Here is a 17,175-nt window from a genome sequence, read left to right on the forward strand (position 1 = left end):
CTTCTGGAAACTAGGTCCTAGACACAGATGGAGACCCCTAAGAGAAAATAAAAAGAAAGCATTTCTCTCATCATGCCCCTACGTCTCTTTTTGTGTGTCCAAGAGTGGAGGTTCTGAGCACACCCCGACGCTCACCTCCAGTTCTGGGGTCAACTTCTTTACAGCTTGGGCTGTTTGAAGGATCTTAGCTCCCCCAAGGGAAAGGAACTAGAGCGAGGATCTTTGGACACAGAATTGCTGAGAGGGGCGGGCGGAGTTGGGGGCCCTCCTCCCCCAGGATCCAGACCATCCCCGCCCCTGTGCCTGAGACCCAGAGCACGCCCACAAAGCTCCTGGCTCGCAGCTCCTCCGAACCCTTGGGACTCTGGCCAGGACTGGGTGGAGGTGGAGGTGGGGGTGGGCTACGAGGGCTCTGGCGTCACTTGCGCGCGTAGGGACCTCAATAAATGCCCGGAGCGCTGGGGAGCTGCGGAAGCGCCTGGCGCCAGGGCTCTGCGGACTGAGACTGCACAGGGCTGGAGCGCAGGTCGCGGCGGAGCCGTGCTAGTGTCCCCACCCCTCCTGCTGCACTGACCGCTCCCGGACGCTCGGGAGCCCACCCTGCCAAGCCTGCAAGGCAGTTCATTTCTGCAGCCTCTGCACGATCTCAGTTGAGAGCCCACGCCTGCTGCTCCTCACGGGTTTGCGAGGAGTCGCGCAGGCAGGGTCTTGCATCCCGGGTGGTCAGCGCGCTCCTGCTCAGGGTTGCGCTGTGGCGGGGGGATCCTTCCAGATCGGGGTCTCTTTGCAATCCTGTGTGGAGGCTGAGGGAGGCTTCGGAGGCCGGCTGTCCTGCTCCACTGAGCTCTCGCCGGGAGCATCACACTGGAGAGGTAAGGGAGGTTCACTAACCGCATCCTGAGTGGTCCAGGTGCCACGTTTTCCTAGCTCCCCTTTTCTTTGGAGGCTCTACTTTGGGTGGAAAAAAAGAATCAACTTGTAGAGAAACGGTGGGCCCGGACAAGGTTAGAAGGGTTGCATGGCGAGACGAGCTGAGCTAGTTCTCTCGAAAGAGATTTTGTAGGTTTCACCTTCTTCCCTGGCGCGCTCTCCGATGAGTTCAGGGAAAAGCCAGCGCTTGCTTTGTACAGGACAAACTCTGAAGTTGCCCCCGAGCTCATGGGCTAGGGCAAAATTTCTAGGAAACAATGCTTTCTCCTCGTAAGTTAGGTGCAAAATTTCTAGGAAACAATGCTTTCTCCACCAGCTTGTGGGTTGCTCCAGAGACCCGAACCATTCGTTTGCGGTGTTTATCTGGGCCCTTTCCAGGTACCCACGGAGACAGGCATGAACAGAGTAAAAATTCGCTCGATATTTCAGAACCTTATGGACTTTGTAGTGACTTTGAACGACAAGTTAGACGCTGGGATAAAATGCCTTAAATACAAAACACTTTAAAGTTCTATGGGAGAAATATGGACCTCTAGATTGAGATACAGCATACATGTAGATAAAATCCTTTGTGGGCTGCATGTAATCTATAAAACATATCTATAAACCTGTAATTAACAAATTATTTCAAACTTCTACTCTCCTGGGCTACTCCTGCCCCTTGTTTTATTTAGCCTCGTGTGTATCTTAGGAAATATTTAGTGGAAACGGTGCTCTGTGAAAATACTCCCGGGGGCGGGTAGGGGCAAAAAGGTGTGTAAAGTATTTCAAAAAAGTAAGTGCTTACTTGCTGGTGTTGTTTAGAATAAGTCAACTGGCACGTAACAACTGTTTTGCATTTGCTCTTAGAAAATTAGTATCTGTCGATAATTTTATCTTAATCGTGTGACCTGCCTTATAGCCAAAAGCAGTGGAAGAGCCTGACTTGGAGATTTTCCCGGGGAAACCCTGAGGCCATTCACTATGAAGTGTACTGCAGGGGAGTGGCTCAGAGTGAGCACAGTGCTATTCATGGCCAGAGCAATTCCAGCCATGGTGGTTCCCAATACCACTTTGCTGGAGAAACTTTTGGAAAAGTATATGGATGAGGATGGTAAATGGTGGATAGCCAAGCAAAGAGGAAAAAGAGCCATCACAGACAATGACATGCAGAGCATCTTGGACCTCCATAATAAACTGAGAAGTCAGGTGTACCCAACAGCGTCTAATATGGAGTATATGGTAAGACGTTTTTCAAGTGATATATAAATATATATGAAATATATTTCAAGTGATATATATATATGAAATATTTATCAATGCCTTTAGCTGCCATGAATTTTTTCTTGCTGTTCTTTAATTTTTTTCCCCTTGTCCCGTCTAAACGTTTTTTTTTTTTTTTAATTTCTTCCAGGATATCTTCCAGGATATCATTAGTGTTCCTATTGTCATTGGCTCTTTATTTCAGTGTAGAACTGAATATCTTCAGATTCCATGTTCCTACTAGGTGTTCTAAACTCTACTCTGTCTTGAAGGAAGGTTACTGTCCTCCTAAACAGCTGCTGTATTGACGTTAATTTTTTTTTATTATTTTTACTTATTTTATATAGGGGGTCACACATGCCATTATGAGGAGGTGGAGGTCAGAGGACAACTTTCAGGAATCAGTTCTTCCAACATGTGTGTACTAGGGATCAAACTTAGATCCTCAGGCTTATGCTCTAATACCTAACTGATGCAGTCTTTCTATAAATGATGGATCTGGACAATTCAAAGACAGAATTTGAAGAAAAGCCTGGATTGCATGTGTGTGTGTGTGTATGTGTGTGTGTGTGTGTTGCATATATATGTGTGTGTTTGTATATATTTATATGTATACATGCATATTGAACTTCTGTTTCTCAGAAAAATGAAAATGACATTGTGATTGCTTTTAGGTTAGATTGCTTTGGTCATGAGTTCCTTCCATGCATTTATTAAATATAACCCTAGGCAAGGGATTAAATGAAAAAAATCATGTTATCCTTAATCACCTCATATTTACTCAGCATAAATTAACAAGTTTGAGAAACAAAATTACTTCTTTAAAATGATTAGCATACCTTACATATTTAAACAAGTTTTCAAAATGTATTACATTATTTCTATGAACTAGGAATGCACTGCACTGATAAAGCCTGAGAACAAGTACCTTGGTGATAGCAGAGCTTCCTTAAGGAACAGCTAACATAGTATTTCTCCTTTAGACATGTAGGGTGCAGTTGGTTTCAGTATATTCTGGCTTTTCTTTTCTTTTTCTTTCTGTATCTATTTTAATATTAGTTTTTCTGGATATTGTTTTAGATAGCTTTCAAGAAACACTACAGTTCAAATTTTCATTACCCATTACAAAATAGTACATTGCATCATTTATTTCACCTGAAAACTGTTTTACCGCAAAGAAAGCAGGCAGTGCTTAAGACATGTCATCAGAGACTAGGATTTAAGTTTCAGGTAGCAGGCAGTCTGGGTTTGAATTCTACCACTGATACCCATTAGCTATGTGAAGTTGGCCACTTACCAGGTTTCTGGGGGTTGTACTGAATTTTATACCTCCTCATACTGTTTAAACATGACATCCAAGGGAATTGCTAACTCTTCTTAAAATTCTGTAGAAGCTATGACATCTTTAGTGTCTCATAATTCTGTATCAAGTGTATTTGGAAGTGTTTGTCTAAAGTGACAAATTCTTAAATTCTTTATCTCTCAGTCTTCAATAGAGTTGTGAAGCCTCTTGCTACCGTACATTATTTATTCGATGCAGACATGCCTTTAGTTGTTCATTTGATGTTTTGGGGTGTGTGTGTGTGTGTGTGTGTGTGTGTGTGTGTGTGTAGTGAGCTCCAGGGATCCTCTTGTCTATGCCTCCCAAGTGCAATGATTGTAAGCATGGGCTACCTTGCCTGGTTTTTATGTGGGTATGGCCATCTAAACCATCTTCTCAGCCCCTTCAGTGGCTTTTTAGTTAAAAGGTAAGCAAGAACTTGAGGATTCATTTCCACAAAAGGGAATCCGAGGATTTCCGTGTGTGATTTATGTAATATGGAAATCCTAAAAAATCAGTTCTGTGATTCCTTTTCATGTCTACCTTTAAAAAACAAAGCAAATAACTTCCTAATGTATATATGATGTTTAGGATGCTTATTTGGGTTCCATTTTAGTTTCATTGGTTTCTTTCTAGCCTTGAAATGTAGATTCAGAAAGCAGCCAGGGTTTATGTTATGTTGCCCTTAGATACTGTTAGCACTGGAACTGTACACTTGTCATTAACCAGGCTGCAGAATTCAGTGCCCTACTCTGATATTGGGAGATATTTTTAGAATACGTACTGAAAAGGAAGTTTAAAAAATAGTGTTTATTAGAAATACTGTTGATTTTATGCATTTCATAGGAATATAAATGCAGACTGATCAATCTGTTAAAATAGAACAAGCTCAAATCGTCATTTTAAATGAATCTATTTTGAGAAATAAAACTAATAGCTGACCAAAGAGCCATTTTCTGTAAAACTTGCCATGTCCTGTGATGAATGCCACCATTTTGACCACCTATACTCTATATGTCATTTCTTATTAACTGCTTAATGTCTACCTTTAAAAAACAAAACAACTTCTTAGTGTATATATGATGTCTAGTCTAGGATGCTTATTTGGGTTCCATTTTAGTTTCATTTGTTTCTTTCTAGCTAATAGCCAATCTCCTTATTTGTAATTAGTGCATATTTTAGTCCTACAGTGGCCCAGCCACATGCAGGCTTGTTAATGTCATCTCACCTTTACCCATGTCCTCCTTTAACTTGTAGGGTTAAAACTGACTGTTGAAAGCCGTGTCTTTTCTTGAAGAGCTTATAGGTTAAGAAGAAAGAATGGACAGACTTGATATCTTCTCATACATGGGTTGCAAAATTCTTTGATCCTGCCAGTGAACAATGTCAAGGCCACTGAGAATAGTGACTTAGTCCTCATTATAACAGGGACTCATCAACAGGGACTGTGATGAGGGGTGCACTGTTTCTTGAAGGATGTCAGCACTGTAGACTGAAGGAAAGATGAGAGCATGTCATTTGGAGGAGGAGTGGACAGATGCAGATGGCAGGAATTGTCAAGCTGGTTTTGGAGAATGAGAGACTAAGGAGGTGAAAGTATAGAGCAGCAGCAGAATCTGGAATGGGAAAAATAAGATATCGATGAGAAAACTCAGTAATCTTAGGAAGAGTGATTATGTTCATTTGTTTTAGGGTGAATTGAGCATTTAAAGCATCGCATGAGGCTGTTACTGAAGAGACAGAGATTACAAATAGCAGCCTACTCATATCTTGTCTCTGCTGCCTACTGGAGTGTGAACTCTGGCAGTCCACTGCCATTCTGGGCCTTAGTAAAACTGGTAGAAAAATACAAACCCCAGAGATTGTATTAAGATGGGACATTTGAGTCTGTTGAGCTGATTCGCTTTCTTTAAGCCTGTCTTTCCTTGGGTTATAAGACTCTGTGGCATAGTTTGTTCATCTATATGTCCTTCTTTCTTCTTCACCATTAATAATGTGTTCTCTGGGATTTTGCTCTACCAGTAAAGTTTAAATACAGTCAGGTTTTCATGGGTGTCTCCCATATCTCCATCTGGCAACCCTCTCTGCACTTCTTTCACGTTTCCCCATGTGCATGGGATTGTTTCATTGCACGTGACTTCAAGAGAAAGCCAACTGCCTTATGACATCTGTTGAGTCCTTCCTAAGAAACGATGAATACATCTTCAAGTCTTTATGTCTTATTTCCATATCTACAAACATAACATACACATCTGCTGACCAAGCTCTTTAGAGTTTATCTCAGGGGTGTCCTTGAATCTGTATCACCTGTATCTTAATTTTTCTTTCCCTTTATTTTTTGTCTTTTTGAGACAGGGTCTCCCTGCAGCCTCAGATAGTCCCACTATGTAGACCAGGGTGGCCTCGATCTCACAGAGAGTCACCTTAATTTTTCTTTAAAGACTTTGTTTTTATTTTATGTATATATGTGTTTTTTCCTTTTATAATTAAATTTTTGTGAATTTCATGCAACATATTTTTGTTTGCACTTAGATCCTCTTCCTTATCCTTATCTGCACCTCCCTTACCACCCCTGCCCAATTTCATGTACTCAATTATATGTGTGTGTATATCTATATATCTATGTCTATATCTATCTATATCTCTATCTATCTATCTATCTATATCTATCAATCATCTATCACCTATCTATCTGAGAAATTTGATGGGGGGGCGAGAAGGCAGCTGTAGATACAGGAGGGGAATCCAAATATGATAAAAATGTATTGTATAAAATTCACAATAATTCAATAAAAATAAAGTCTTTAGGCTATGTGGTGGTTTGAATGAGAATGTCCAAGTATTATCTATCTATCTATCTATCTATCTATCTATCATGTATCTATCTATCTTCTATCTGTCTATGCCTAGAGAGTCAAATTTGTGTCCTCAAATGTACTTTGGAGTGACTTCATCCACTGGAGCCTGGTTAATTCACCAAAATTCACACCCTCTTTTTCCCAGCAACCATCAATTTCCAGTAGCTCCTCAGATAGGGTTGGTGTTTCTTGCTTACTTCCCTATGTCTTTGCAGGTATTTTGCCTGTTTTGAGCTTACATGGGACTTGTGCATTTTGTTACTGTTGCTATGAATTCATATCAGTAACTGCCCAGCTGTCTGGAGAACTCTGTTTCCTTGTGGTCATCCACCACCTCTGGCTCTTACGATCTTTCCACTCCCTCTTCTGCAATGATCCCTGAGTCTTGGGAAGAAGTTTGATACAGGTGTCCTTTTCAGGGATAAGCACTCTGCAGTCTTTTATTCTCTGGACTTTCATCAGTTCCAGATTTCTCTGTTAAGCACCATATGCTGCATAAGGAAACTTCTCTGGTGAGAACTGAGAGATGTTTTATCTATAGGTATAACAGTAAGCCATTAGGAGTCAGTTTAATACCATATCTATTTAGCAGAATAATAGTATTCGGTTCTCCCCCTGTCTAGCCATGGGTTCCTAGGCCTGATATCAATGTCAGGTATGGGGTCTGTCTTATGAAGCAGACCTTAAATCCAATTATAAAGTGATTGGTTACTCCCATAATATTCATGCCACTTTTGCACCAGAGGGCATGTCTTGCTAGGCCAGTTGTAGCTCATAGGATTCACAGCTGAGTAAGGTTAATGATCAGATTTTCTTCTGGTGGTGTGCACAGTACTTTTCAGCACTATGAATGCTAGCCTGTAGAGATGAAGTCAGCACAAGCGTGATTTGTCCTTGTTTGTTCTGTAGCTCATGTATGCAGTTTTTCCCAACAATAGAGCCTTACACAAAAGTTCTTTCACCCATTTTTTTTCTTTGACTCAAGCCTACATTGGCCTCACAGCTCCCACTTAGCAGACTTTACTAATCTGTTCCTATTTACTTATAATTTATTCCAGCCTCTTCATTCTTGGTAAAGCTAACCTTTCCCTCAATCCACCTGTGCTGGCTACTCCATTTTACTAAAGTTCTCTTGACTCCTGCATGACTTAGAAGTTAAAACCTCTATAATTAGCTCACACAAGGAATTGTCTGTGGTTCTCTCTGCCCCATGGCCTTCAGCTACCTGAGTTCACAGTGACATACTTAGTGTTCTTAATGAAGGGCACGTGTCCTGTCCTCCAAACTCTTTACCTCTTTGCTTTTACTATACGATCCATGCATGAATGCCTGTGTTCTGCCTCCTCCTGTCAAACTCCTGCTTATCCCTCCAAACTGAGCTCAGATGGCATCTCTCCTCTGAAACTTTTTCTGGTGAACTCAATCCCCTGTCTCTATCCTGAAGCAGTTTATTATACACTGTTTATAATATTCAAATTTGTTGCAGTGAAATATGTACATGTCTCCTTTTCCTTTCTAAGACTTTGAATTCCTAGAAGGGAAAGGATCATACCATATAATCAGTGCCTGTTACAATAAAAGAGTTAGTCAGTAAATGTTTGTGGTTGAATATTATTAAATTCTCAAAAGTATGTATTGAAAGAAGGCCTAGAAGGAAGAATAAGTGAAATAAGATCTGCAACAACTGTGGAAGACAAGTGCAAGAGAAGAATTAAAAAAAATAAAAAATTTGGGAGATGTTATGTCATTCCCTAAAAGACACAGATAAGTGAAAAAAAATACTTGAGGGAAAAAACATGCATGCTTTAGATAGTTCAGAAGAATTTTTCTATTTTTTTCAAATATTCATGAAATATTACAAACTGTCCTATACTGTAGAGTTAATAGTAATAACATTTTGCCCCTTATTTCACATTTTAAAATATAATTTATTAAAGCATTATAGCTTGACTAAAATCCAAAAATAGTTCAATATTGAACAAAGTGTACCTTTGTCTAGAGCATGCTTTAGCATCTAGGGTGTATGTCCTGACAAGGGCACATAGGATAATTACATAAAGCGCTTCTCACAATCTCTGCTGTTTACATGTTTTTGACAACTATTGGTAGACCACTGGGAGGGCTGCCTGGTGACTGTGAGTGTTCTTTCTCACCTCACATGTGGGTGAGGCAGAATCTTGGCGCTGTTCTTTTCCACATGTAAAGCACGATTTGTCTGGGTACCTCCCCATTTGCTGACAGCCAGAGACTCAGAGCCCAGTGGTGCTTTCAGTTATGGTGGTCCAGGTTGACACCAGCAGTGACTGGGATCCAGTTTGTACCTTCTTTCTATGGCCGTGCTTAAGATTAGACATTGGGTTTGTTGTTTTTTTTTCTTCCATGCTTCAAGATAAACAATAATTATAAAACAACATGAGACAATGTGGTTTGTTGACTAGGGTGATTATTATGCAGGGTTTAAGGCAGTAGTCTTTACCTGTTGGAGCTGCTGTTTTCTCTCCCATACTCATAATTCATGAACAATGCATACTGGAAGTAAATGTGGGTGGACAGCTGATGGCTTCTCCAGTCATTTCCCACAGCTCAGTGTTAACACATTAGTCATTCAAGAGCATCAGGAATTCATTGTGATTGGCATTGACTGCAGCTCTCTATTTCAAAGCAATCATTTCTCTATGACTTGGTATATGCCTGCTAATTTTGAAAATAAATACTTTGAACTGTGATATAATCGATCTACATGTACTTAAGATGAAATCTCTATTGGTCCACAGTATATTAGGATTATTTAAAGTTACTAAAGTTTCTTTATTATAAATTTAAAATAGCATAATTTTCCAAAGTGTTTGAATTTTAATCTAATAATATTGCTTAGGAACAGGGAGATTATTTTTATGGTATCTTTAGTCAAAAAGTTTTAAGGTTTATGAAGCTGTTATGTGAAGACATTGGCAATTTAAAACTAATGTATTTTTCTCTTTGGAAATTTTACTGTGGTAGCCATGCTGTGGGGAAAAAATAACACAACAGCTCAGCTTTATTAAACTCTGTAATTACCGTGGAGTAACACCAGAGTTGTAGGAGATTAAAGATTCCTCCTGAGTGAAAGCAACTTATGTAGAGAGAAAAGAGATGCAGAGGTTTGGGACTTGTGCTCTTCCTCATTGCCTCATTCAGTGTGCCTGGAGAGGTTACCACATGCCAGGCACTGTCCTGAGCTCAGCAGCCAGCACAAGCACTATCCTCTGTGTGAAGGACTTGAAGTTCCACACTCAACAAGTCTCTTCAGGTGTCTAATAAAGAGTGAGCCTGGGAAGTGGTGTAGAAAATAAAGGCAGAAATTTAGTTGGAAGGGAAGATGTGAATCATTGCAGACACTTTTAGTCACTAACAAAAAGTCATTTGAGCATTTGATGCTCAGTAGAGGAGGGTCTGGGTATTTTTTATTATTTATTTAATAACCACAACATAATTAGAAGAAGCATTTCATTACAACAGCATTGACATATTCAATAATAATTTCCAAAGCTAAGATGCATCTCTTTCAAAATTGGCTGTAAATTTTTACATTTATAGTTGAATGAAGACAGTTATAAAATATTGTACTCAGTACAAACCCTATAAGACATAAAACTGAATGAGGTTTTAACCTTTAAAAAAGATATCCATTTCATTTTAAAATATTCTGTTTCATACAGAAAAGCTCATTTTTAATGGAACTAAGTTAAATGTTTGCACGTGCATCTCTTATCTCTATATATCTGTTTACTACTAGTCACAGTCGGTTACTTTCTGAGATCCTTGGCACCTGAGCATGGATATAAAGTCATCAGGTAGATTTCAATGGTAATGTTTTTCACATCTATTAGTTAACGTGAAGTAAATTTTTATGCTTCTCCTGAAAATATAACACATTTTTTATTGATTGATTTTGTTTGTGTGTATGTGTGTGTATTTCATATAGAACATCCCAAACAAACATTCATCTTTATACTCACATCTCAAATGACATCCTCCCATGCCCCGCCACCCCTAACCCCCACTGAAGCCCATATACTCTCTCATTCCTGTTACTGTCCACTGTTGTCAGTGCCTCCAGATCAGCTCTTCCTCATCTAGCTGCAAGCCATTGCCAATATTCCTTTAGGTAAGATTGGGGTATGCTGTTTATTTCCCCTTTTCTCTGCTGGGTTATTGTCTGGGAGTCTATTGGGTCACCCTGGCCAACAACTCAAAGGAAGGTGTCTTCTGTCTGGCATTGTTTCTCATTATGTAGCCTTTAGGTATACACATGTACCCTTAAAAAATTATATTGATCCCTTTAATCTTTGGTTGTACTTTCCTTTTGGGTGTTTAAGACCATGCAGTTGGCCCAGATGAACCAATTTATTCTTACTCTTAAGGTCGTTTGAGGATCTGTCCCTCAGGGGTCACATGGGCTTAGAAGGAGCCACTGGCTCCTTTCCTTTACCAGATCCATCTATGTGAAGATAAGTCAAAGGTCCTGCTTGACCGTTGGAAGCATGGAGAAAACGTTTCCTGTGTTGACCCTCCTCTTTTTAGATTGGACACTTGTTCAAGTCCATCTGGTGGGGTCTCCATGGCCTCCTTGATCAAGAGGACAGGTGACTCACCACAGTTACAGGATATTTTGAGAGATGTTCCATAGTCCCCTAGAACTTAGTTGACCTTGGAGGGCAAGGAGCAAAAACTGTCCTTTATGTCCCTCTCATCAAATTAGTATAGGCCCCAAAGTATGCCTGTTAAACATCCATGAAAGTTAGTTCCACCAGTCCAGTACTTTCAATTACTAGATCTATGTAGATAAAACTTGGGCAAAGACCAAAGGTTCTCAGATAAACCTTGACTAGACATATATTATGTTCTTTGAGATAGTTGTGTGTATAATTTGTCAGTCGGTTGTTGGACTAATATTGGTCCCTCTGTTTTTTTTTTTTTTTAACTAGCTAGGCCTTATTTATTCCTCACATTGTCTAACCCTTCCACCATGGTTTCCCCATTTAAAGCGCCAATTAATACCACTTTAAGATTTCATTTTACCCCAGTCAGACTCGCTAAGATCAAGAGAACAAATGCTATGAAATGTTGGAGAGGATGTGGGGAAAGGGGAACACTCATCCACTGCTGGTGGGGCTGCAAACTTCTTCAATCCCAATGGAAAACAGTGTGGAGAACTCTTAAAAAACTACAAATGAATCTACCATTTGACCCAGTTATACCACTCCTTGGCATATACCCAAAGAACTCATCCTATTGCAGTTATACTTGTACACCCATGTTTGTTCTTGCTTTTTTTCACAATAGCTAAGAGATGGAAGCAACCTGAGTATCCCTCAACTGACAAGTGGATAATGAAAATGTCGTTTATTTATATGATGGAGTTTTACTCAGCAGTAAAGAAAGATGAAATTATGAAATTTGCAGTTAAACTGTTATACTAAATGAAGTAACACAGACTAAGAAAAACAAATGATTTATGTTCTCCCTCATATATGGATCCTAGCAGCAAATCCTTCTAAGTGTGTTATGTATCCAGACATAACTACAGGAACCAGGATAATGGAAAGGAACCAGGGAGGTAAAGGAAAAGAAAGAACCTGAAAAAGAAGAGTAGGAAACAGGTGTTAATAAGGGAGATGTGGATAAAAATGGGGTTATTTTAAGGGGAGGAGGGGAGGGAGGGTTATACAAGGAAACTAGGGGATAAACGGAAAGAAGGAGCTCAAGAGATGGGATCATAGGAAGGGAGAAATGGGGAAAATGGAGGGTCTAGTTTTAAGATTGTTCGAGCTTTGCTGGAAATGGGCTTTAGGTGGTGGAAGCTCATTTGTGTGAGTAGAGAGACAGAGGAGTTGCAGGCATCCAGTTGATAGTGAGCAGGAGGGTGTGGCAGTGTGAGGTGGCAGGAGTAGGAATATAACCTCCCTGTGGTTGTAACTAACAGTTGTCTTGAAAGAGTCAAGGAAGCCTTGTTCCACAACATCTGGAATGACTTGGGTGGCAGGCACCCAGTAGACTGAGAATTCCTTCTTCTGATGAAAAGTCCTAAATCTATCCAAACCATGACTGCAGGTTTTTGAAAATTGGTGGCGGTTTCCACTCTTGTTCCAATATGAGTGGGAAATATGCATTTTCAAGCTTGCAAGGACATTCAGAATGATGCAAAGATTCGAGAAATCATCAATACTTAATATAATCCCAAGAAATTTGGGAAGTCAAATTTGGGAAGCAGTAGAAGCCAAACGTTACCTCTTCTCTTCCCAGAATAGAGTTGCCAGTTGTTTTCCTACCTGATTTGCCCTCCTTTCTCTGAACTCCAAATTGTCCCTTACTCCCTCTACAGTAGAAGATGAGAACTTACTCATGAGATGCAGAAAGGAATATGACCAGTTTCTGCCCAGCTCATCATCATGTTACTGTGGGATGTATCATTTTATTTCATTTTTGACATAGTACAGACAGTTTAGATGTGGCAAACAGCTGAACAGTTTGCTCAAGAAACTGGCATCTTTGGAGATGCCATTTTCAAAAGTGGGGAAGGATGTGTGTAGAAGATCTTTTGGCAGAGAAAGCTGGAACTAATTTTAGACATTTCTTCGCTACCTAGCTGAATTTATTAAGAATGCAGTTAGACATGTGTCAGTAAGATTTACATTCTCCAGTCTGCAACATGAAGTTGTGGTCTAGATGGTAAGGTCATCAGGAAAAATGAGACCTCTGTAAATGGAGGCATTCCAGAAGCGAGCGCTTGACACCTTTTGGAATGAAGAGGTGGGAGAGTGGGGAGGAACTGCAAACAGAAAGGAGAGTTAGGAGAAGACCTGGATACCAAATGGAAAAATCAAAAAGGATAATCAACTTTGGCAAATGATGCTAATGAAACTCAAGTAAAATAAGAACAAGAAAATTTGAGGACATAATTTCACAATATGGAAGACATTGGAGATTTGAGAGCACAGTATAGATTGCATCTTAACAGATCAAGAATGGTTCAAGGAAGAAGCAGATAGAAGAAATCAGCACATTATTTAGTCATTTACCAAATATGAACTTTTTAATTTTTTTAATTTTTATTTTATGTGTACGAGTGTATTGCCTGCAGGTATGTAAGTACACCAATGTTGCACAATGCCTTCGAAGGTCATAAGAGGATGTCAAATACCCTGGAACTGGAGTTATGGATGGTTGTTAGCCACCACGTAGGTGCTGGGAATTGAACCTAGGTCCTCTACAAGAACAGTCAGTGCTCTTAACTGCTGAGCCATCTCTTCAGCCCCAAATATGAACATTTTTGTGTAGGTGGGAAACAGTCACGTTGCTTAATCTTTTCTAGTCAAAAGTTTTCAACTTCAGTTAGAGACTATATCTAAACTTGAACAGGAAAATGTGTTTCTTAGCATTTTTCATTATCTTTACTGTATACCTTTATGAAAAGTTGCAAATAATCATACAACTTACAGTCAAGAGTGATGGTAGTTCAGGATACCGCTCTTTGCTGCTGTTCAAATTTGTTCTCTCATGTATTCCTTTAAGGAATTTATATGATAAAAATATTGCACATGGTCTAATTGGTGAGCGTATTGTAGTAAATACGTCCTGCATATTTGTTACCTTCACATTTCAAGAAGCTGCAATGAAGCTTTTATAATTGTTTAAACAGTTTATTTTCATTAGTAATAAGTTTGAGTTTCAAAAGCACATTAAGTTCAACAGATATTGTCTGAGCATTGGTGTTCCAAGTATTGTACTTGATTCTGAGAAATGCATGAATGATAATATAACTCACCACAGTAACAAAATAAGCCAAGCGAGGTGCCAGCAAAGCATCTATCATTTGTATTACAGCTTGGAAAGGCCTTTCATTTGAGAATGGGATTACAATGTTTCAACTAAACACAGATAGAAACAGGACAGGGTGACAATAAATTAGGAGCTCCTTTTTGTACAGACTGAATTTGAGGTGTCATGCTAGCAGTAGTTCAATCTAGTGTTTACTTAGGGGGTGGAACTTGAGATAAAAATAAGGGGATGTTGCAGATGTTGTTAGGATTATGCCAACTGAACTGGCTGAACAGCTTCAGTAGAAAAGATTGTTTTGAGCAGAGGTTTGAATGTCCTGATTTGAGCTCGGAGCACAGCATATATGGGGGTTAAGCAGAAAAGAGAGGCGGACAAAGAAGCTGAGAGTGTGCAGTCAGCAAGGCTGGAGAAACAAGTAGTATAGACTTCTGTGACATAAGCCAGGAGAAGGAAAACAGAGGCATCAACGATTGTCAGTGTTACAAAGCTCATACAATGAAGACAAATGAGCAATGGCTTCATCAGTCTGGAGACCATTGGTAACCTTCATTAGAAGATGTCCATGGTGAGATGTGCCGAGAAGCCCCAGTGAAGGGGTGAGAAGGGAAGGGAGTGAGCAGGTGGAGAAGTCACTGTAACTCCTTGAGGTGTTGATGTGATGATCACAGAAACGAGAGAGCAGCTGATGAACATGGGAATGCTTTTGTCTTCGTTTTCAAAGAATCCATTTACAGATTAACGGGAATGAACCACATTGAGAAACACTTGGCATAAGAGGGAGAAAACGTGGCTACGAAGTCAGTTCCTTTATTCCAGCAGCAAATCTGAGGCTACAAATATAGAAACAAATAGTTTGATGCATTTGATAAGAAAGGAGAAGGGAACTTCTGTGTGATTACTTTTGGTTTTCCCCATGGGCTATGGATAGAAATCCAGCTGGGATTGAGTGGGCAGGAAAGAAGAGGGTTTGAGGCTTGCACATGGCATGTTGTGAGTCTTAGCTGTGGCTTTTCTGTATGAGGGTCTTCATGGAGTCAAATGTGTGACTTTTAAGGTCTGTGATTCACTTGTTTCACACCTCTTCAAGTTCAGAATTTTAATAATACTGGAGTTCACTGAGATCTAGCAATGAATTGCAAGCTAATTAGAGTTTCAGATGATGCTTTCTCTACTTAGTCATGGGCCACAAAACTACAACCAGCCATGGCATCACATGCTTCATAATTGGGAACACTTGACTAGGCAACTCTTGGAGATTTAAAAAAAAGAGAGAAATTATTTAAGATGCTTGTAGTGGATCAAATTTTTTTAAAGTACTCAGATTTTATGTACTTCAGATCAGGATATTGACTACATAGTCTATTTGAGTTTTTCATTGTAAATTGAATTTAAACACAGATGTTTTATAGGAGTTCTAAAATGGAACTATAGAACTCCTGGCTCAGATGTGTAACTTAGATTAATGGATTATTAAAATGGCCCCAAATAAGAAACTAATATTATGATCCAGTGACTTTTACTCCCCCCCCACATTCTTTTGATTAGTGAACAAAACTACCAATTTATCATACTTGGGCAGAATTATTAGTGAAGAAAACATAGAATGTAAAAATAGCAATGAAGAAAAATGAACAGTGTACTATAGCAGTTTTGTTGGAAGTATATAAATGTGCATTTGAGCGTTTCTTATATCAATCTTTGATTTAAATGGAAGTTTGAAGTTAAATTAGGGGTGTCAATTTCTCTTCTCCATACTTTCTTTTTTACTAATTTACCTGAGGAATTTTTTATTTTTAATCCTTTTCAACAAATCAACTAGGCCAACCAAGTGCAGTAAATCAAAACTATTTACTTTTTATTCACTTTCAAAATCTAAGTTATTGCTATTTGTTGCAGTTTGCATGAGAAATGCCATGCACAGACTCAGGTGTTTGACTACTCAGTCCCCAGTTAGTGACAACGTTTTGGGAAGAGATGAGCCCTTTGGCACAGGGGACCTAGCTGGCAGAGATAGCTCACGAGTGGTGGGACTTGAAGGGTTTGCCTGCCTCAAGTTCCCATCTAGCTCACTGAATTTTGGTTACTGCCTTGTAAGAAACCAGTGCCTTATGATCCCATGCCACCATGCCTTCTCTGTTGTGATGGACTGTAATCATCTGAAACTTGACCCCAAACAAACCTCTCCTTCCTTAAGTTGTTATAACAGATGCTTTGGTCCCAGTGGGAAGCAAAATGACTAATACAATATGTAAATATAACAACTTAATTCATAAAAAGGTACTGTAATTTATATTGAGAATTTATTCTTCCTATCATGCATTTGTCTTAGTTTGACTGTTAGATCAATCCTCTATCTGTATAAAATTTATTGGACTATAAATAACTGAAGTGAAGGAATTCATTGTCTTAAATTGATCCCATATCTATAGATCAAGATATAAAGGACTGATAAATTAGGTTGTTCTTTTCCTTGTATGTACATGTTCTCGTGTGTGTGTGTGTGTGTGTGTGTGTGTGTGTGTGTATGTGTTTGGATGCTCACGTGTGTATGTGCAAGTATATGTGGAGGCCAGAGGTCAACATCTGGTGTCTTTCTCTGTCACTTTGCATCTTACTTTTGAGCCAGAGTCTCTCACTGAGCTTTGAGTTTGCTGATTCCACTAGAATGGCTGGCCTGGATGGAGCTCTGTGGATCCTCCGTTTCTACCTCCTCAGCATTGGGACTGCAAGCATTTGCTGTACCCAGGATTTTGTGGGTGCTGGGAATCTGAATTAAAGTCCTCATGCTTGCATAGTAAGTGCTTTACTAACTGAGCATCTCCCCAGCCCTATATTCTGCTTTTTCAATTGCTAAAAAAATTTCCTAATTACTGAGATCTCCTTAAATATCTGCAAGATAGTTTTAAAGATTGAATTATTCCCCTCTTAAATGTAAATAAAAATAATGAGGGCATTGTAGCCTTTGGTTTATCAGGAAGTCTATAAAAAAGATAATGGTATTTG

General features: G+C 39.5%; 1 protein-coding gene across 1 annotated transcript in view; it reads left to right on the forward strand.

The window, feature by feature from the left end:
• The first annotated feature begins 489 nt into the window (after window positions 1-489).
• Crispld1 (cysteine rich secretory protein LCCL domain containing 1) overlaps window positions 490-17,175 on the forward strand; it is a 45,501-nt gene continuing 28,815 nt past the window's right edge. Inside the window, exons 1-2 of the mRNA XM_008848907.2 lie at window positions 490-872; window positions 1,832-2,151. Of these exons, the coding sequence (XP_008847129.1) occupies window positions 1,894-2,151 (258 nt within the window). The 5' untranslated portion in view covers window positions 490-872; window positions 1,832-1,893. The remainder of the gene's footprint in view (window positions 873-1,831; window positions 2,152-17,175) is intronic.

The sequence above is a fragment of the Nannospalax galili genome, unplaced genomic scaffold (genome assembly GCF_000622305.1).
Source record: "Nannospalax galili isolate Female #2095 unplaced genomic scaffold, S.galili_v1.0 scaffold102, whole genome shotgun sequence".
NCBI lineage: Eukaryota > Metazoa > Chordata > Mammalia > Rodentia > Spalacidae > Nannospalax > Nannospalax galili.